This window comes from Eleutherodactylus coqui, chromosome 11 (assembly GCF_035609145.1).
Source record: "Eleutherodactylus coqui strain aEleCoq1 chromosome 11, aEleCoq1.hap1, whole genome shotgun sequence".
NCBI lineage: Eukaryota > Metazoa > Chordata > Amphibia > Anura > Eleutherodactylidae > Eleutherodactylus > Eleutherodactylus coqui.
This window is the reverse complement of record NC_089847.1, coordinates 73,797,489-73,819,541: the sequence shown is the minus strand read 5'-3', so window position 1 is coordinate 73,819,541 and position 22,053 is coordinate 73,797,489. Positions and strand designations below refer to the sequence as shown.

The window sequence follows — 22,053 nt, the reverse complement described above, 5'->3', positions numbered from 1 at the left end:
TTCTGGGGGTGGGTAGGACGTGAGCGGTCCCAGGCTCTGACTCGGTCCCAGCCTCCACTAAATTCACCCAATGTGCCGTCAGGGAGATATAGTGGCCCTGCCCGCCTGTGCTTGTCCACGTGTCCATTGTTAAGTGGACCTTGGCAGTAACCGCGTTGGTGAGGGCGCATACAATGTTGCGGGAGACGTGGTCGTGCAGGGCTGGGACGGCACATCGGGAAAAGTAGTGGCAACTGGGAACCGAGTAGTGCGGGGCCGCCGCCGCCATCATGCTTTTGCAAGCCTCCGTTTCCACAAGCCTATACGGCAGCATCTCCAGGCTGATCAATTTGGCAATGTGCACGTTTAACGCTGGAGCGTGCGGGTGCGTGGTGGCGTACTTGCGCTTGCGCTCAAACAGTGGTGCTAGCGACGTCTGGACGCTGCGCTGAGAGACATTGCTGGATGGGGCCGAGGACAACGGAGGTGAGGGTGTGGGTGCAGGCCAGGAGACGGTAGTGCCTGTGTCCTCAGAGGGGGGTTGGATCTCAGTGGCAGGTTGGGGCACAGGGGGAGAGGCAGTGGTGCAAACCGGAGGCGGTGAACGGCCTTCGTCCCACCTTGTGGGGTGCTTGGCCATCATATGCCTGCGCATGCTGGTGGCTCCCCAGCTGATCTTGGCGCGACAAAGGTTGCACACCACTGTTCGTCGGTCGTCAGGCGTCTCTGTGAAAAACTGCCACACGTAGAGCACCTTGACCTCTGCAGGGTGGCATGGCACGAGGGGGCACTTTGGGAAACAGTTGGTGGGTTATTCGGTCTGGCCCTGCCTCTACCCCTGGCCACCGCACTGGCTTGGCCTGTGCCCACACCCTGACTTGGGCCTCCGCGTCCTCGCCCGCGTCCACGTCCTCTAGGCCTACCCCTACCCCTCAGCATGCTGTATTACCAGTAGTGCAGAAACAGAACACTGTAATTAAATGTGCCACTTATTGGCCTGTGGTTGGGGGCTGACTTCGCTTACGGAATGCACAGCAGAGCCAGGAAATAATTTTGCGCAAGCCTGCTGTAACACTTAGCTGGCTGCGTATGAATTAGGACAACTACCCCCAGCACAGACCCAGTACACTGAGGACGGTCACAGGCAGCCCAAATAGATTTTTTTCCCAAATGTTTTTGGAAAGGCCCACTGCCTATATACACTGTATATGTCTTCTCTCTCTGCGTCACCACTACTGGCCCTGGAGTATGTAAAATAACTGCAAACTGTTGCACTGTGGACTGGAATACAGCGGTGATGTAACAGCTAACACAGGGCCAGGAAATAATTTTGCGCAAGCCTACTGTAACACTTAGCTGGCTGCGTATGAATTAGGACAATTACCCCCAGCACAGACCCGGTACACTGAGGACGGTCACAGGCAGCCCAAATAGATTTTTTTCCCCAAATGTTTTTGGAAAGGCCCACTGCCTATATTCAATAAATATGTCTTCTGTCCCTGCCTCACCACCACTACTGGCCCTGGACTATGTATAATTACTGCAGGGCGCAATGCTCTGCACGGCCGATATACAAAAAAAAAAAAAGTGCAACACTGCAAAAAGCAGCCTCCACACTACTGCACACGGTTAGATGTGGCCCTAAGAAGGACCGTTGGGGTTCTTGAAGCCTAAAATACTCCTAACACTCTCCCTATAGCAACTCCAGCAAGACAGCACTTTCCCTGATCTCTGTCAGAATGCATCTGTGGCGAGCCGCGGGAGGGGCCGATTTATATACTCGGGTGACACCTGATCTCGCCAGCCACTCACTGCAGGGGGGAGGTATAGGGCTTGAACGTCGCAGGGGGAAGTTGTAATGCCTTCCCTGTCTTTCTATTGGCCAGAAAAGCGCGCTAACGTCTCAAAGATGAAAGTGAAAGTAACTCGAACATCGCGTGGTGCTCGTTTCAAATAACGAGCATCTCGAACACGCTAATACTCGAATGAGTATCAAGCTCGGATGAGTACGGTCGCTCATCTCTAGTTGCCTCTAATAAAACAAAGAAAGCAAAATAAATTTCAGTAAAAAAAAAAAAAAGCATGAAAAAAATACCCCTATATATCTTTAAAAAATGAAAAGAAAAAAAAAACAGTGCAGGTGTAAAATCGCTGAAGTTGTCTGGTCCTTACGGGGTTTAATTAGATGGTATTTAAATAAGTCACTATAATCACAGGGACATTAAGCCTAATTCAGTGCTAGTGAATGGTCGGTATGTCCCCAGGACCTCTGGTGTATAACTGCTTATGTGTAATTTATATGTACTACAGGTGTTTCATTGTTAGCCCCTCAGTGTTCTCTATTGACAGGAAAAGTACTATTACTGACAGCTTCACTGACATATAAAACACATTGTAGCAGTCATTATGTTTTGCTTTTACAGAAATGTGCAAGAGATGATTAAGTATACGTTTAGTGAATATGCTGTACTCAGGATTTGGTATCCATTGTACATTATAACTCACCTCTCTCACATGTGTCCCCAAGGTATCCAGTCCCCACGCAATCACAGATAAAGCGGTTCCAGCCTTCCCTACATTGCCCTCCATTTCTACATGGGGCGTTTGTACAGTGGCGCTGGGTTTCTCGAGTACAGAAAGGAGCAACACCTGCAGCGCCTGCTGCCTCAGCTAGCTGTCGAATGTCTCTGCTTTTTCCATCAACAAAAAGGTCTCGAATGCAACCTACAAATCCCAAGCCTAAGGAGGCTGTCCAGACTTCAGGGGGAAGCTGAAGATCTTCTCTTGGTTCAGGTAGACCTCCTAGGTACATTTCTCCATCAAGGTCAAGAATTTCACTATCACCTCCAACTTGGAAGGGGGTGTTTCTACTATTAACTGAGATAGAACCTATGGAAAACAAAATACATGTTATCATTTTGTTGTGAATTACTTTTAAAGACACAGCAAATTCATTAGTGGTAACAAAATGGATTATTTAAACTACTTCATATTTCAAACAAATTACTTTTAGGACTCAAATTTAGCATCCATTTTATGGCCGAAACTTGCGACCTGACCCTAGGTCTACTCGTAACCATAATATTATAGTATGTAACCATACAGTTCAGCCCAGTAACCTGCAATGTTGACCCAGTGGAAGCCAAAAAAATGCCATTAGAATACAGCCCAATACAGGCCCCTGTGGCACCCCACTGGAAACGGTGACCCAATCAGAATATGTACTATTAATAACCATCCCTGCTTTATGTCACTGGGTCAGTTACTTACCCACTCACTCATTTTTCCCCCAGACCAAGCATTCTCATTTTGTATACCAACCTTTTAGGTGGCACAGTATCAAACCCTTTATAAAAGTCCAGATACACAAGATCCAATGACTCTCCCTGGTCCAATCTAGAATTTACTCTCTCTTAGAAGCTCATCAGGTTGGTTGGACCAGAGTAATCTCTCATAAACCCATGCTGATACAGAGTTATACAGCTATTTTGATAGTGGTTCTCCAGGATAGCTTCTCTGAACAATGGTTTTTAAATAGAGATGAGCGAGTATACTCGCTAAGGCTAACTACTCGAGCGAGTAGTGCCTTAGCCGAGTATCCTCCCGCTCGTCTCTAAAGATTCAGGGGCCAACGGGGGGGGCGGCGGGGAAGAGCGGGGGGGGGGGGGGGAACGGAGGGGAGATCTCTCTCTCCCTCTCTCCCCCCAGCTACCCCCTGCTCACTCCCGGAACTCACCTGTCACCTGCGCCGGTAGCCGAATCTTTACAGACGAGTGGGATGATACTCAACTAAGGCACTACTCGCTCAAGTAGTTAGTCTTAGCGAGTATACTCGCTCATCTCTATTTTTAAACTCACCTAAAAATCATCGTTCAGACGAAAAGTGCATGATGGTAGCATTTACACGCAACGATTATCGCTCATATACCATCTATTTTAACAAATTTTGAGCGATAATCGTTGCATGTAAATGGACCTTTAGAAACCCATCAAACATTTTACCTACTTCCTCTTTTACTTACCTGCCTATAGTTTTCAGGTTCATTTTTTGACCCCTTTTTGAATATCTGCACCATATTGGCTATGCGCCAATCCAGTGGAACAGACCCCATCACTATAGAGTCCTTAAATATAAGAAACAACGGTCCGTGTATCCCATTACCTAATTCCCTTAAAACACGGGGTGTATGCCATCAGGACCCAGTGATTAGTCTATTTTAATTTTTTGAAGGCAGCTCTGCGCTTCTCCTGGGTTAGGCTAGTGACATTTAATGTTTACTTTATCACTCTGCATTTCACCTAACATTTCATTTTCCCATATGAATACAGTGGAGAAAAAACAACTATTTAACATATTTGCTTTATCCTCATCACCCTCTACACTTATCACTTTGTTATTCTTTTAAAAAATGATGCTTTCAGGTTTAATTCTCTCTACTATTTATATAGCTGAAGAACAGTTTAGGGTTAGTTTTATTCTCTCTGGCAATGAGTTTCTCTTTCTCCAACTTTACTGCTTTTATTGCTTTTTACTAATGTTGCTCATCTTGATTGGTCAGGCTATAAAATCATACTGATTATTGCTAAATCAAATCAGGTTAGTCAGAACTGATTTTTGGTGAAAGTTGTGGGAAAATCGCATTTACCATATTGTCTGATGCAGAGGTCAGTGTGCAGCCAATCAGCATCCAGGGCACCTTGCTGATGTCACCAAATGTGTCCTCCATTTTGCATATGGGTAGCAGTTTTATTAGATGCCTGCATCACATGACCTAGCTATATAACATAGGCAGAAGATAACCAGCGGTCATTTTACAGTTGAGCACAGGACAGAGTAGCTGCATCATATTTCTATGCCTATATCACATGGTTTGTTGTTAATAGAAACAGATATTCTACAGAAAATATATTGCTGCTGGTGTAAAAGCTTGTATACCAGTAGAGAACATGAACATATTGAAATATAGCTGTTCATTGGAGCAGGCTCGTGCTTACGTGTTCTGTTCACCTGGTAAAATGTGTCCTTCAAAATTTATGAAACTACTTTTAAAACAAGTAGCAAACCTGCTGTCTGCCTTGGCTCAATGTTTGATCTAGGGGACTCCATGTGGGCTTTCTTTTGTTTTCCGTGACAACTGCGTGCTACAGTTGATCACTATACCACTCTACACTATTTTGACCAATTTTTTTGGAGGATCAGTGTTCACCTGATATATGGCTGAATTCTCATGCAATTTGGGGGGCTTTGGCTGCATTGGGGACCTTTTGGAGGGAAAATTAGTAAACCCAATTTTACTCCCTAATTTCACATAATTTTTTTTTCCTTATAACCTTTTAGTGCTTCTTCACTACCTTCTTGTTTTGTAAATTAAATGCTTTCTTTTTGTTGCTTATTGCCCCCTTTACATCTTTATTCAGCCAAATTGTTTTTCTCTTATTCTTACTCCTTTTATTCCTGTAGAGTATATTCCACACACAGTAAGTATTGTTTCTAAAAATTTCCCATTTATAGTCTGAACTCTTATTTTGAGGATATAGTCCCAGTCAATAAGGTTAAGGGCATCTCTAAGCTAATGGAACGTTGTCTTCCTAAAGTTTAGCACTTTTGTGGCTCCCAAATAAAACACCTCTTGAAATATAAATGGAAATGTATTATATTATATTAACTATTTCTTCAGTGCCCACCAACCTGTGCCTTTGTTGTTCTGTCAGGTCTGTTGGTTAATATAAAGGCCAAACGAGCCTGCAGAAGTTTGGAAAAGTAATTATTTTTAGTTATTGACAGAAATTTGTTTCTTTTATGAAAACCACAGGTTTTTGTCTCCCAATTTTATATGCAGATATTTAGTCACCCATGATAATTACTAGAGATGAGCGAGCACCCAGATGCTCGGGTCCGCGTTATTCGAGTCGAGCTTTTCGTAAAATTCGAGAGCTCTACTCGAGTAATGAACCCCATTGACTACAATAGGAGACTCGAGCATTTTTGTATGTGGGCCGTGGGGTCCCGAGCTTTTTTTTTCTTCTTGGCTCGTGTTCTCTCTCTCTCTCTCTCTCTCTCTCTCTCTCTCTCTCTCTCTCCCCTGCCTGCCAGACCAAAAATTTGCCATTGATGCACGCTGCGTCGCGGCGGGGAGGGGCCAAAACAGGCACGTCACAGCGGGGAGGAGCCAAAAACTGGTGCGGAGTCGAACTTGGCTTGATGCTCGTTCGAGTAACGAGCACCATCGAGTACGCTAATACTCAAACGAGCATCAAGCTCAGCAGAGTATGTTCGCTCAACTCTAATAATTACCTCATTGTGATTTGCTGCTTCATCTGTTTGCTTTAGGAACACATTTTCAGTGACTTTTGTTAAATTTGATGGCCTACAGCAAATCCCTATTAGGAATGTTATTATTTTTATTTCCATGTATTTTTCTACCCATAGAGACTCCACATGTTCATTTCCCTCCTATATATCTTAACAATGTGGACTTTAAACAGGATTTTACATAAAGACAAACCTGTCCACCTATCGGTTTTTACGATCCCTTTTTTAAAGATTCTAACCCTGTATATTAACCACCCAGTCATAGTATTCCTCAGATGTTATTACTTCCAGTTCATCAACCTTTTTGGTCGGACTCCTAGCAATAGTCACCATGCAGTTTAGAGGTTTTTCATTTTTTATTTTAAGTGAGTCTGCATTAACTGTTCTGACAGTTCTAACTGTATTAACCCCTTCCACTGCTCCACCCCCATTTTCAATACCTAGAGTAGACATTAACCTGGGACTATCTTCCCCTCTCTCTCTTTGGTTTCCCTTCCCTAGTCCCTAATGCTGTTTGTTTAGGTCGGTAGACCTCTGGTTGGGCTGAGCCTCGTATCTGCAATATAGCTGCTAAAATGAGGTCGCATTTAGGCCTTGCAAATTCTGTCAAACAGGGTTATAACTATAAGATGTAAAACTAATAACCAAAGTGCAGACATATGGGCTTTCTTTTTTTAAGTAACTTCATACATATGGTTAAACTATCTTTTTTTTTTCTAATTTACTCTTTCCTCACTCTTGAGTCAACAAAAATGCTAGTGCATGCCTTCATCATCCCATACCTAGACTACTGTAGCTCTTTAATCCATTCTATATCCTCTAATTCGACTAATCCACCTCTCCCCTATGGCTTCTCTGCCTATTCTCTCTGCAACATCTTTAATGGTTTCCAATTGCCCAGAGAATTCTGTCCAAAATATTATCAATGACATACAAAGTTGTCCACAACCCGATCCAGTTATACATCTCTGACCAAATCTTCTGATACCTCCCCGTGCTTAATGTCTGGTTCACACAAGATCTCCTTGTTTGCTTTTCTCTTGTCTGCTCTTCATACAACAACATCCAAGATTTCCCCAGTGCATCCTCCATACTCTGGACCTCACTACCTCAAATGATCAGCCTTTTGCCCACCTTCAAAACCTTTGGAAGAAACCTGAAAACTCACCTCTTCAGAAAAACATACAGTAATCCTGCTGCCAGTACACTGCCATTCAGTTGAGAAGAAAAATGCCAAACCAATATCTCTCGAAATAAAGCAAAGTCAATAATCTGATAAATTAATGCATTTGTCATCCACCCTTATCTGTTCCTGAAGAGAGCTGCACATACAAAAAACATATTCCCTATAGTTGCTCAATGAATCTCTCCCTGTTGACTACAGGATATTATGATTATACTCTGCTGAAAGTCACTTGAATTTTTATTCCCCTGCTGTAAAAGATCCCACTGCTAAAGGTTCAGATAATAAAACTATACTGCACAGAAAACAGAATTCCTATAAAAGCAATACTTCACTCAGTTCAGATTTCAGGAAAAAAAATGTAATCCGTTGTTGTAATTTCTACAACTGGAAGTGTCAATGAAAATGTAAGTATGTTATCAAGAGAATTTAAAATCTGACATATATAATAAAGGGATTATATCAGTAGTTTTGTCAATGAAAAACTGCTGATAGCACCAGTAGGGGCGGGGGGAGGGGGGATTATACTTACTTATATCGACACCTTTAAGGTTCCCAAGCAGTCACAATACGAACTTGGATGCTACCGCCTCAAGTACACTACTGCAGGAAGGATATTTAATTTAAGTGCTGCTCTCCCTGTCCAATAAGTTGCTGCATAGTTCCAAACGACACCTGAGTCATTATTTTTGATGCCATTTCTCTGAAATACTTACCTACGGTCTATGGCAATCTGGGTACGTTGAACAGCAACTGTCCACTGTACTACTGTTTACTAAGGTGTTCTGTTTTCAGCACAACACTCTAAGGGCTTAGTCACACGGGCGCATTGGCACCAGTACACGGGCGGCGATGCGCCCGTGCGACTGAGCCCTTACTGCAGGAAGAAGATGGCCGTACTTCAGGACGGACGACTCCCTGCAGTGCTGAAGAAAGAACACATAACCGGCAATGAAGCTGGTCACATGTTCTTTCTCCTGGTGCTGCAGAGAGACATCCGTCTTGAAGTACGGCCGTCTTCTTCCTGCAGTAACACGGGCGCCGATGCGCCCGTGTGATTAAGCCCTAAGGCCTCGTTCACATGAGCATTGTTTTGCATGTGTGTGTGCGCACAAATCAGCGTATCCACACATGTGCCAAAACAGTCGTGAACGAAGCTGCGTGCCTATTGCCATCAATGGGGCAGCCACTGCTGCCGGCAGCCTCATTGAAACCAATAGGATGTTGGCACCCCCGCAGTGATTTTCGGGGAAGGGCTTTAAATATAAGCCCTTCCCTGAAAATCATTCTTAGCTGTAGTAAAAAATAAAAAAATATATACTTACCTCTCTGCCACTGTCGGGGCTCAGGCGCATCTAGCTGCTTAGTCTCTGGCACTGTAATAAAGTTCTTTCAGCAGGCGGGGATTTAAAATTCCCGCCTGCTGAAAGGGCTGTGTCTGATTGGCTGAGCGCTCTGCCAATCACAGGCAATGCTCAGCCATTTATTGAATGACAGCTGAGCACTGCCTATGATTGGTCACAGCATTCAGCCAATCACAGGCAGCATTCAGCCATTCATTGAATGACAGCTGAGTGCTGCCTGTGATTGGTCACAGCAGCGGCGCCCCCATTGAAAGCAATGACAGAACATTGTGATCCTCTGCCACATCTGTGACAGCTGTGGCAGGGGATTCTTTACTCCTCACAAAGGGAGTCCCCGCGGGGAATATTGATGAGCAACACAGAGCTATGGTGCACATATGTCCTATCTATTGCAGGTGTGCATGTTTGCACGCCTGTAAAACACGTACATGTGAACACATCATAGGAAACCAATGGCTCTAATAGATGCGCAGTTTTGTGCGCGCATATGTGCGCACATAAACACGCTCGTGTGATTGAGGAATAAGGAGAACAGATTCTACAAGGGGGATTCCAAGTTAGCTACTTTCTGCCACCAGCATCAATTTTACCAAACAGGGTTGCCCTATATTTCGCATACATTAGATGGGCTTTTAAAAGACATCTGTCAGCCTATTTTCAGCTACTAAAGCAGTAGCATAGAGACCACTGCCATGGGGAACAGGCTTACGTATGTCCCTCAGGGCTCAGTCAGATGGGTGTTTTTTCGCGCGATTTGCGCATGCGCATGCGTCTGGCGATTTTATAAAACCGTTGCTTTGCAATGGTATCGGACACATGAGCGCTTTTTATGCGCTCGTCCGATAAATTATAGAACAGAAATCGCAGATCGCACCTATCTGCGATCTGCGATTCCTGTTCTCTTCTCTATATGCACTCAATGGGGCCGGTGGCAGCAGCGCCGACCCCATTGAGAACATATAGTAGACAAATCATTCTCCTCTGCCACAGCTGTAACAGCTGTGGCAGAGAAGAATGATGTTTGCCCATTGAATTCAATGGAGCGGGCAATACAGCCGGCTCCATTGAAAGCAATGGGCTGCCGACGATCGAACAATGAATTTTCGGGAAGGGCTTAAAAATATAAGCGCTTCCTGGAAATTCATCCAGAAATGTGTAAAAACAAAAAAAATATATATACTCACCTGGTCCCGGCAGACGGAGTTTAGCTGAATACTACTCAGAGCAGTTCAGGAGAACTGCCGGCCGCCGCGGCTGAACTCCGTCTGCCTGGACCAGGTGAGTATATATATTTTTTTTGTTTTTACACATTTCTGGATGAATTTCCGGGAAGGGCTTATATTTTTAAGCCCTTCCCGAAAATTCATCGTGAGATCGCCCGCAGCCCATTGCTTTCAATGGAGCCAGCTGTATTGCCGGCTCCATTGAATTCAATGCGCTGGACAGCTCCGGCCCGTTTCTATTGAAACGCGGCTAGGAGCAGTTTTTTCGGCCCCGGTCACGCGATTTGTGGATGCGCATCCGCCATGCGATCCGCAAATCGTGGGAAAAACGCCCGTGTGACTAAGGCCTCATTGTGAAAACAGCCTTTCATTCTGCAGCATTCTGTATATATATCACATTAGAATGTTCTGATTGGTGAACTACTGCTATCAAGCGGTCATGTACTTTCTACATAATACAATCCTCAATCACTTCCCCTGGCTTTTGATTGATGGCTCACGTATGATACTAGTGACCAATCAAGAGCCAGGTGCAAGGGCTGAGGTTCACACAACTCAGAAAGCACAGGACCACTCATAAGTAATGGTTCTAACCTAATTTACACACTTTGCATGGCAGAAACAAACACTGATTCTGGGGTAACTGCTGCAGCCACAGCAGTAAGGAAGTTATATTTGCCTCTCCTTTTAACCTGCGTGTTTTCCATACCACAATTGTAGTCCTCACATGTGTAACCAGGCCTTATTTCACCTGGGGCCAATACTGAGTTTGTTCCATTAGGTCTGTGTATATATGCTCTAACAAGGCATAATGGCTTTTTGGCATCCACAGCACCAAGAGCAACTAGACCTAGCTATGTCGTTTCACAACATTTTTGAATCCAGCAGTCCTTGCCCCAGAAGCATTGTTAATCACTTAGTTTCTTTAGTAAAGTACTGAGTTGACAACTGCAACCCATATTCCTGTATTTAAGGTAAGCTACTTTGATAAAGACAAGTGCAACTAGAATTTTGTTCGAAAGGAAAAAAACGTTTTTAATGATTTTCCTTTTACACTATAACCATGTAATAGACTGACTGAGCATATGAGTTCTAAAGCAGTTTATTTTAGTTTATATCCTGCATAGAGTTGGCTAATTTTAATTCTTAGTCCATTCTAAAATTTTAGTTTGTTAAATAACAAGTGATAACACAAACCTTTTCTGCCATCTCTCTGGATATCAACATGGCACCACTCTCCATCATTAACCTTTTTGTGGCTTGCTTTTACTTTAATTCCTCCAGAACCAAGATCAAGCAGTAGATAAAGTGTACCCTCAAGTAACTCCACTGCAAAATAATCAGCTTTTGGTGGTCTTTCGGGCCTTCCAGTAGCCACTGATCCTGGAACAGCTCCTGCTGGGCCACCACCAGTGCGTGCTCTTCCCTGACTAAAAAGCAGAAGACCATTGGGTTCTGTGGTCCTAAAGTCAAAAGAAATGGATCCAGCTTTTTTAGTCTCCCATCGAGGAAGGCGTAGAAAGGCTTCAGCAACTTGAAATGTTACAGGATCCAATGAAGGAACATTTTCACAACGGAAGAGGAGGTCACCACTTAGTCGCATCTTTGAATCACCATCAGCAGCAAGGCGGGATAGTTCTAGTTTGAAGTCATTATTTTTGTATACAACCTAGTGTAAGAAAGATGAAAAATACAAGTTTATTCTAAATGTTTAAAAGTGTAGGCACAAAAAGTTATCACACTGTTTAGCCAGAGCAATTGCAAGCTACCGATTTGTATTTAAATTTTGTTTGACCACTTTTTAATTTTTAAAATGTCTGTTTCTCTCAGAATTTCAAGGCTATGCACACACCTTCACACTCTTTTTTTTCCTTTTAATTAATGTGTTTTTGGAAATGCATTTTTTCCAAGAAATTGCAGACTAGAGGACTGAAATCTTAGCAAATTCTATCAGTCAGCGTTAATTGACTTACTCCTCCCCTAGCCTGCTCCCCTGTTGTGAATGTGCATTTACCGCTTTTCCTTTGAGCTATTACAGAAAGCCATATGACAGTGCCAGGGAATGGTGGAGGAGAGCAGACAATTACAGAGGGCTGTATGACAGTTTTGAATGATGGTGAGGGAGAGCAGAGAAAGCTACTGTTGTAGAGAGCTCTAATTCACTTCTGGTGAATTTTATGCTCTTGTCAACAGCAAGTACTGTGTAGTACTAGAAACTAGTTGAGAATTGATTGAATGATTATGAAAAACCTTTGAGCATGAAAAAATCAATACACAAATATTTTACCAAGTCTCTGCAAAAAAAAAACCTCATGCACTTTTTTTTTTAGCATTGAGCTTTCCTTCTCTTGTATTTAGAAAGCCTCATACGTGGGGTACAAGCTCTCTTACATTCAAGTTTCTTGTCAGAGTCATTCCAAGCACTGACCAGCTGCTCTCTCTCATGAATTCAAACATACTCAGCTCCCTTTCACAGCCTCTGAAAGAAGATAGGGGAATGGGAGCTAAGTATGTTTGCATTCATGAGAGGGACCAGCTGATCAGTGCTTGGAATGACCCTGGCAAGAAACTTAAATGTAAGAGAGCTTGTACACCATGTATGAGGCTTTCTAAATGTAAGAGAAGGAAAGCACAATGCAAAAAAAGGATAAGTCCATCAGTTGTTTTGCAGAGACTTGGTAAGATATGTGTGTATTGATTTTTTTCATGCTCAAAGGTTTTCCATAGTTTTTTAATCAACTCTCAACTAGTTTTCTGTTTTATAAGTTTTTTGTATTTTATTTTTTGTAGTCTTCTTTTCATTGTATAAAGCAAATATGTTAAAATATAGAATTAACTATATGATAGTTGAATTACTTGAATAAACTTGAATATACTTTTTCAAAAGTATAATCATAAAAACAAATGCAGGAAAAGTGAGTAGCCACCCTTAGCAGCAACTGTAATTAGGGCTCCTCAATACAAATTTTTTTTAACTTCTTTTTTACTTGAACAAAAACCATGACTTTCAAACATCCTGCATTGCATTTTCTACAAGTGTTTTTGGTGATGTATAAGACCAATGTTTATTTGTGAATGGTATGACTGAAACAAATATACTTCTCAATAAACAAATCGAGATTAGATTTAACACTACATGCTTTGTTGTTTCACAAGGATCAGGAAGGGTATTGTTTCTTCTTAGGGTAAGCAACTAGAAGGAATGAGTAAACTTAAGAAGCCATCCATGCTCCTTTTGGGAAATATGCAAAATGGAAAATGAAACAATGCCTCTACAGCACCACCAACTGGAAGGCAGCATTACTGCAAATCAAAATCAGACCTTTTAACAAACCTTGTAGCAATGACTGGGAATTATTAGCCAAAGCCCAGTCATTGTTATATTGTTTAAAGGTTTGACATTGACTTGCAGGAATGCTGCCTTCCAATGGGTGGTGCAGTAGAGGCATTGTTCCATTTTCACATTTGTATATTTTCCAGAGGAGCAATGATGACCTTATAAGTCTCCTACCACCTTCTAGGTGTTCTCAGTAGGAAGAAATGGCACTCTTCCTGACTTACATCTATAGGTCTATCATTAGCCAAGCCAGAAACCTACTGCATGCTGATGAGGAACAATCACCAATCAGACAAAACAGTCTGTCGATGTATGGTTATTTTACTTGTGGGGAAGATTCTGGCTTTGGCTCATAATTCCAAGTCATTGTTAAAAGGCATGTTAAATGGTCTGACATTGACTTGCAGGAATCCAGCCTTCTAATAGGTGGTGCTGTAAAGGTATTGTTCCATCTTCCCGTTTGTTGTTTCACAGTAATTACTAATGTTTTCATGCATACTTACATCCTTAAGGCAGCCCATAAAGTTATTACTGACAGGAGACCCTGGGAGATCCGCTGTGTTTGGACTGCCACCAATATAAAAGAAGTCATCACTCCCCAGCATGGTGTAATCCTCTTGGGTGTACCCAGTTGAAGTGAGAATCCCGTCAACTGAAATGGTGACCTGGAAGTTGATTTGGATGGGTGCACAGAGAAAAGAGAGAAAGAGGAAGCCAAGAAGCAGAGAAAGTTGGGAAGAATGGATAAAGAAAAGATACAGATCCAAAGGAAGAAAGTGGGGAAGAGGGAAGGAGGGTAAAAAGACAAAAGTTAGGTGAAGGCAAAAAAGCTGCTGACGTCTCACCATTTTTATGTCTGTTCTGTCTCTGAGGCAAGACCAGCTCTTCACCATAGGTGGGAAGAAATGGAAGATATAGAGAGACTGATACAATACTGAAAGAGTTTTGAGAATTAGAGAAAAAATTATTGGGAAGGAACAGTTGGACCATGAAAAATAGGTCTCAAAGATGGTTGGGTAAAGGGTTAAATAGAAAAAAAAAAAGTAGGGAAGAAATTGGGAAGTCAGCATAAAGAGAAATATGTGGGTTTTTTAGGGAAATCCAGTGCAGAGAAAAGGGGTTTTATTTGATCAGCTCCACAGAAATTGCATAACTAAAGTTTGTGTTAATTGGATAGCTAGGCTTCTTTTACTTATTCACCTGTGCTCTTCATTCACCCTTGTTCCTGAAGGTTGCTTTACTTGATTTTCGTAAAGCTCACAACTATGTTAATGGAATTTTCTTTTGCTTGCGTGTGTTTTTTTCTTTTTTGCTACACTGTATGTTCCCTAATTATGTGTTATACTGCTTTTCAAATTGGGATGAGTTGGGTAGATTTTAGTAACTTTAGTTCTTTTAATGCTATTAGTGGTACATAACTATTGAAGGTTTTAATAATATATTGTTCTTATTTGAATAAATTATTTTTTCAATCCAATGGAGCTACAGATTTTTTTGCTCATTTTAGAGAGAACCTAAATTTTATACCCTACCTTTTACCATTTTCCTTTCTGACCAATAGTCCATATTGTCTACCCCATTTCAATCATTTGCTTTTCTTGTCATTTTTATGTAGTTTTCTATCATTCATTTCTTTTCACCATATTAGTGTTTTGTAATATCTTACAATAAAACTGAAAACCAGTGCCTCCATATTTGCTTTTCAATTATTATAATGAGCATATCTTCATGGGTATGTCAAGGAACGTCATTGGGATAAACCGTTTGTTGTAAACTGTTTCCATGTCGAAAACGTTAGCTGCTTCCATCCTCAAGAATAAGTTAACTTGTGGTTTGCCACTACTTGATATAATGTGACAGGTGAAATAAACCTTTATGGATTTCTCAAATCCACATTTTAAAATGTAATTAAATATTACATATGTATTATATCAAAGTAAGAGCTTATTCAGACATCGTATATCGACCAGGTTTTCACACTCGGCCGATATACACTGTCCCTCCCACTCACCTGCTCTGTGCTTCTCTCCTCCCCTCCAAGCGATTGGCAATGGAAGTGGGCGAGATGGGGGCGGAGCTAAGCTCCCTCCCCACCCTTTGTTTATAGCCAGCAATAGAAGTGGGCGGGACAGAGCCGTGCTTAGGTGCGCCCTTGTCCCGCCACCCTCCCATTGCAAACGCAGGAGTGAAGGAGAGAGGCAGGAAGTCGGTGAGGGGGAGGGAAGGGGGACTGTTTAGAAGGAAGCCTATATCGGCCGGCCGTGAAAGTCGGCCGATATATGCTCGTAGGAATAAGCCCTAAGGGTGATATCACACACAGTTTAAAACAAAAGGCTGTCATTTTTGCAGCAGTTTTTAATTTAGATTTTTTTTCGTGCCAAAGCCAGAAGTGTATTTAAAAGCTGTGGGAAATATAAAGAAAGGTCTTATACTTGTTCCTGCTGGATCCACTTCTGGTTTTAGCTCTAAATGCTGCACAAAAAAATTTCAGAAAAGGTGTGTCTTAAAAAACTGTCAGTGAAACCACCCTTATGCTTCAATAGATCATTTAAATGGTGGTAACTAAATAAATAAGACATATTACATTTCATCCTCTCACAAGACTCACTGGGGCTCCATGTCATAATGATATAGCAGCACATTGTTCATTTACTACAATAGTCTTTAAAAAAGTAACGCATCACTGGGACTGGTAGCAATGGGCAAGACAGACAGTTTTCATAACTATTACTTTATATCTGCAAACTTTTTATAAATTGCACTATGCAACATTTCACATTTGTACACAAGTGTGCATTCATTATAGATTTCCAGGATTCTAAAATTGTGTTTTAAAAGGATTCTGTAACCCCCACCCCCCAAATTTAATAAAAGCCATGGATCATTCTAAAACAATTAGAGAAGCAGAATTCACCTGTTCACTGTGCTTCCATTAAAGCGCCACCGCTCTGGTGTTCCCCATTGGCCTTTGTTTTCTAACTCTGCAGCAATGCCATCAACTATCCATGTGACCACTGGGACCAATGCTTATAGCGGTCATGTGAGTAAACTGTGATCCAGCATTACTAAACAGTTATTGACTTCAACGGTAATCTGGGTAGTTGGTGACGTCACTACTACAGCTAGACCAGTGCTTCAGGGGTGACGTCACCAACTACTAACGTGACCACTGAAGACAGTGATTGGCTGCAGCATTCATATAGGTAGTAGATGACATCCGTGCTGCTGTGCTGAAAACACAGATTGGCTGGTGCACCGAAGAACTAGCTCTAGAGAAGAGGCAGAATGAACAGGTGAGTTATGCTTCTAATATTGTGTTTGAATGACCCATGGCTTTTATTACATTTGCGGGGGTCTGGGAAAATAACTTTAGTGAAATAGGAACTTCTTGAGGCACAGATGCTTCATATGTTTGAATAATAATTCCTAGTTTGCTTGAGAAGAAGAGGAACCTTTTGAGATTTCTTAAACTTGGTGGCTAAAATAATTGCCGGTAGCATTAAACACTTGGGACTCAGATCAGACAACCACCAAGAGTTTCCTTTTTTGCTATTTATAAAATACCTTAGCTTCTTATCATCGTAAATGATACCGCTGAATAGGTACATCTATCAAAGAAAAGATCAAATTAAAGCTATGCTTACACTAAACTGGGGATCTATGTTTGGTGTAAACTCCAGGATATACTCAAGGCAAAAAATCCCTAATGTGCCCACAGACCATCCTTAATCCAGCCTATTTCAAAGGAATGTGGCCAGTATATGTCAGTTTTTGTAGGCCTCAAGTATATTGAATAGTGTATTAACTACACTTTTCAATCCAACTACAAGAAAAAAAACAATACCATAAGGTTTATTGTATTTCCAGTGGACATTAATGGCAGATGTGTAAAGCTATATAGACATGCACTTGCATATATCTATGCCATAGGTTCAGTGGTATTTCTCAAAAAATTCCACTAAACATAACGCCTTAAAACGAGTTATACATATAGCTTTGCATCCAATTCATATTTTATTTGTCCATCAAAATGGCATTCCATAAATAAAAATAGATTTAATTGCCTAATTTTTTCTTCTTGTTTGTTTTTGCATTTTTTTTTTAGCAATTGTATGTTGTAAAATAAAATAAAATAAGAATGCTATTATGGGTCTTGAATTTCAGGGGCAGAAGAAGTGTTTTGGTTGCAGTATTGATAAATCGAAAAATAAGGGTTAGTATAAGTGTAAAATTCTAATGAACCTCATCAGAATTTGCGCACGGAAAGTAGGAACACTCTACCACGGCGATGGAGGATTTAAGCGGCCTAAGTATTTAGATAAAACAATAGAAGTTTTGTATCTTAATTAATGCATCTTACTAACTCCTTTAAAGGCTTTAAGGTATATTATTTGATTGTACACCGTACATCCTCGTCACGCCTTATACCATATAAACAGTTGTTTTTTGTGGTCTCTTTCTGACTCGGCTGACTTGTCATTTCTTTACACTACCGGTATAGTTGTGTTATTTGAGTTTGTTGTGGTTATTCCTGTGTTGTGAATGGCCTAGGGTGACTTCTTCCATACACCCAGCTCATATGTGGATAAGAACCTGTTCACAGCTTCATTTCATTTATGTGTTGCTTAGCAGCCACTGTTAGTAACACATGGACATGCAGTTAGCAGAAAAAGTAACACTGTGCTGGTGTTTTCATTTTAAGCAGCAGCTATGACCCCGAGAAACAAAACGCTACTGCCGACACAATTACACGCACATAACCAAATCACACCTTTCAATTCACGTCCGTCCGGCTCACTCTAACATTACCACATGCTTTCTGCTAATACAAAACTAATATGACTGCAGCTGCACTTTCACAGAGATTTATTTCATTTATGACATTTTGCATGCACTCAGTTGCTCTCTATCAACAAACTGATTGGACCAGTATATGCTAAAATAGTAGCAATTTGTATAGTGTTGCAAAGGAGCAACTGAAAGAATTGAAAATCCTGTATTTGACCAATGCTCCATATAAAGTCCTACTTACTACAGTTATTTGGTTGGAAAAGGTGGGAATATAGTCTCCATATTAGCAATCAATGCAAGCCCCGGTAGCTGGTCCCCCACAGATCTAGCACTTATCATTTAGGGTCACGGACTAGAGTGACTGACCTACTATACTAGGCACAGGCTATGGCCACAGACAGACCCTTCTTTATGTAAAGGGTCCCTAAATGTTCAGAAAACATCTGACATGCCATAATGTCATCAGTGGAGGTCTGGGTTCTGAGACCTCCACTATCGCTAAAATGAAGGGACATATATGCTCAGCCAAGTGCTGTGTGCGTTCAGCTGTGATTAGCAAGTGGTATATGGGCTTGTAAACACTTTGAGGAAGGCCCTAAAGAGGCAGACAAGCACAGCGCTCAGATAAGTCCTTCTGTCCCTTCATTTTAGTGATCAGTGGGAACCTCAGCGCACCCAGACCCTACCAGTCAAAACTTCTGAAATGTTGCTATAACATGTCAGAAGTTTAAGAAACTTTAGTTCCCCTTTTAAGATGAGAGAGCACTATAGGTGATATTGTTTGGCACTTTCATATTTCTGAAACTATAGAAACACACTAAAAAATGTATTAGAAATAATACTTCAATAAACAGTACATGAACACAGTTTCTGGTATTTATGTCTTAGGTTGTAAACAAAATATTGTAAGGCAATGGTCCCCAACCAGTGACTTGGGAACCACATGTGGCTTGCACCCTCATGCTTTGAGGCTCACCATTAGAACCCTGAGTTTATAACCATATGCACAGGCTACAATACGTTTTCCACAGTGACAGCATTGCAAACATAGATCGACTTTCAAATAGTTCCACTTTGGATAGTATAATATGTATGTGCCAAAGTGCTGCCACTCAGGATCTCCGCAGATCAACTGATCGTTCAGCCACTATCAGTGCAGCGGCCGGATATCATCATCGGTGGTCAGCCGGACATGTAGTCCTGGCCGCAATGAGGAGTCAGAAGTGTAATGGGAGGCATCGCTCCTATCGATTTAAATGGAAGTAAAGCCAGCTCTTACACTTCCGTCGCTGACCACCTATGATGAAATCTGGTACAGTGCACTCACAGCAGGCTGAATGATCAGTGGATCGGTGGGGATCCCAAGCAGTGGACCCCTACTGATCAACTATTGATGGCCTATCATGGTCATCAATAGTTAAAGTCTTGAAATATCACTTTAACACGACACATGTCCTATGCATACGATGCAGGCATTAAAAGTTAGAAAAGTCGCACCACTGATTTAAAAATTGGAGAAAAAAAAACGTGATGAGACTCTGATTTCAAACATTTTGAAAAAGTGGGGTGGGAGCTTCAAAATATGGTGTTTAACCCATAGTTTTCAATGTGTAACTACACTGATGAATATTCCTCACACATAGTTCTTGGATTCTTTTAGCTAAAATATCTACCGGTTGCTATATTCAACACTTAATTATAAACTCTTTGTAAAAACTGTATAATTACTTTTCCATAAATGCGTATGGGCTTATTTGTAAAGCCAATTACACTATCATTGTACACAATTTGTACAAATGTTGGTAATTAACCAATGTCCTTATGCTGAATTTTGCTGATTTAATCCAACTTAGCTTAGTAAAAGCATGCTTATTTTCTAGGGGTGAAAGGGCAGTAGTGCTCATTTTATCAACTTTCGCGTCACACTTCAAGAAGAGCAGTAGCAATTGCCAGAGAAGCAAGGGGAAGCAGTTTTGTCTTCTTTATAATGTAGGAGTTGGCCCCCATGCCTACTCGGCCTCTGCAGTCACAGAGGGGTAATGACGTTATCACTACTTGCCCACTCTACGCTTTGTTTCTCTTTGGAAAGTATTATCCATTTAGGTGCAACGCGTCAGATAGTAGCAGGTAATCAAATTGTTTGCCACCTATCACCTTTAAGTTGTCTATCCCTTTTGTGGTTTGCGCCAAGGTCTTAGTTTTTTCCTGCACCTCTCCTCCATGTAGTTGACCCCAGTTTAGCCTGCTGGCTCTAACGTGTCTTTAGGACAGCAGCACCTTTTGTCTTCATCATACCTTCATGTTCCTTCCACAATGGGAGCTCTACCCATGCTCCGTTTTTGTCAATGTGTTTCACATTTAACTGAGAACATTGGAGTTTGATATTTTGTCACCTAAAATATACTATTGGGGTCCTAATTTTATAACAGATATGTCTATGTCCAGAAAGGGGCTTGTAGTGAAGAGTCATATGTGATTGTTCTCACTGAGAGAAACCAAGTAATCTGGTAGATATGATACCTTTTAGTATCTGGAAAACAGGGCAGTTTATTTTACATTTCAGAAACAAAAGAATCTAGAAAAAGTGAAATAATTGATCAGTATGAGGAAATGACAAATTGTTGCACACCAAAAAAGCAAGAAAAATTGTGTACAAGGGAAAATGGTGAGTTCACAGACCGGCACATACATTATCTCCATAGCAACTGTGTATAATGTGCACTTGGGGCCAAGGTTATAAGAACGATCCGGGAGTATGAAGGAAACTGGCACCTCTGTATATAGAGCTTCTGGTGTATATTGTTCTAGAAGACTCTATATTTATATTATTTGCCACGATGCATAAACCACGCTAAGCTGTTTACACCTAATATCATCTTTATTTCTCTCTCGCTAGATTTTAATGTTGCATTAACTTCGTTTTTTCTTCTATTAATGCAGGATTTCTTTTTGCGATGCCATCAACAATCAGTAATCGTTATTCATTGTATAATAGCATAAACAAATATGATATCAGCAGCAAATCTCTGCGGTGCATATTTACAAATTCGGTTTTCCCTCAGTATGCAGCATGTTTTTAAATTAGCAACCGGTATTTCTGCTTTTGGCCACCAGATGGCGCTGCTTACTGTGTTTTCCTTGGTGTTTCAAGGCTGTGCCTATATACAGCATGCAGGCCTTGCCGACTGCTGAGGATGATTCCTCTTGAATGTTATTCTTTAGTCTTGAAAAATTATCAAGTATCATTTTAAGGTTTAATTGTTGTATTGTTCAAAAAAATCATTAGGACACTTGAGATGACTCGGTTTTAGAAGCTGTTGTTACTACGTATGTGTCAGATTTATTTCTATTGTTAAAATCATGTTCTATAGCTCAGGTCTAGCATCAGAAATGATAGTGCTTAACTCAAGAGACGGGAACTTGATTTTTTTTCATACTAATACTAGAATAGTAGATAAGGGATTCTAACGACTTCCAAACAGACGCAAAACTTTTCTGATAACTCATTAGTACATATAAATACATAAAACCGTCTAAAAATCTTCCTCACCGTGTAAATCTCCCTGAGCTTTCAGAAGAATATAGATCTCCATAAATGTTCAAAAATCATCTTGGTTACAAAGAATCTTGTCTTCTGAAGACCCTTAGTACGGCAGAAGAGAGGAGGAGGTATCATGTTACAGTCTCTTTGCATCATACTGCATATGGCACAGATGCTGTGAGAGCGGGGTGGAGGCATCTGATTGGTCACAGCTCTTCAATCTCCCCCCTCAGCTCGCCTTTAATGAAGAAATTAACATTTAGGGCTCTCACCTGAGCATTTTCCATGGGCGTATCTCCAGCGAGGGGAGCATGCAGCAGTA

At 41.3% G+C, this 22,053-nt stretch overlaps 1 protein-coding gene across 10 annotated transcripts in view; it reads right to left on the bottom strand.

Annotated features, from left to right (window-relative positions):
• The window catches only part of NRXN2 (neurexin 2), a 693,278-nt gene that overhangs the window by 526,714 nt on the left and 144,511 nt on the right, over window positions 1-22,053 (bottom strand). For 9 of the 10 annotated variants that reach the window (XM_066582621.1, XM_066582619.1, XM_066582620.1 and 6 more), the window contains 3 exons: window positions 13,903-14,064; window positions 11,260-11,731; window positions 2,485-2,868 (listed from right to left, as the gene is read on the bottom strand). In XM_066582621.1, the coding sequence (XP_066438718.1) occupies window positions 2,485-2,868; window positions 11,260-11,731; window positions 13,903-14,064 (1,018 nt within the window). The remainder of the gene's footprint in view (window positions 1-2,484; window positions 2,869-11,259; window positions 11,732-13,902; window positions 14,065-22,053) is intronic. The other variant, XM_066582616.1, reaches the window with a different exon arrangement.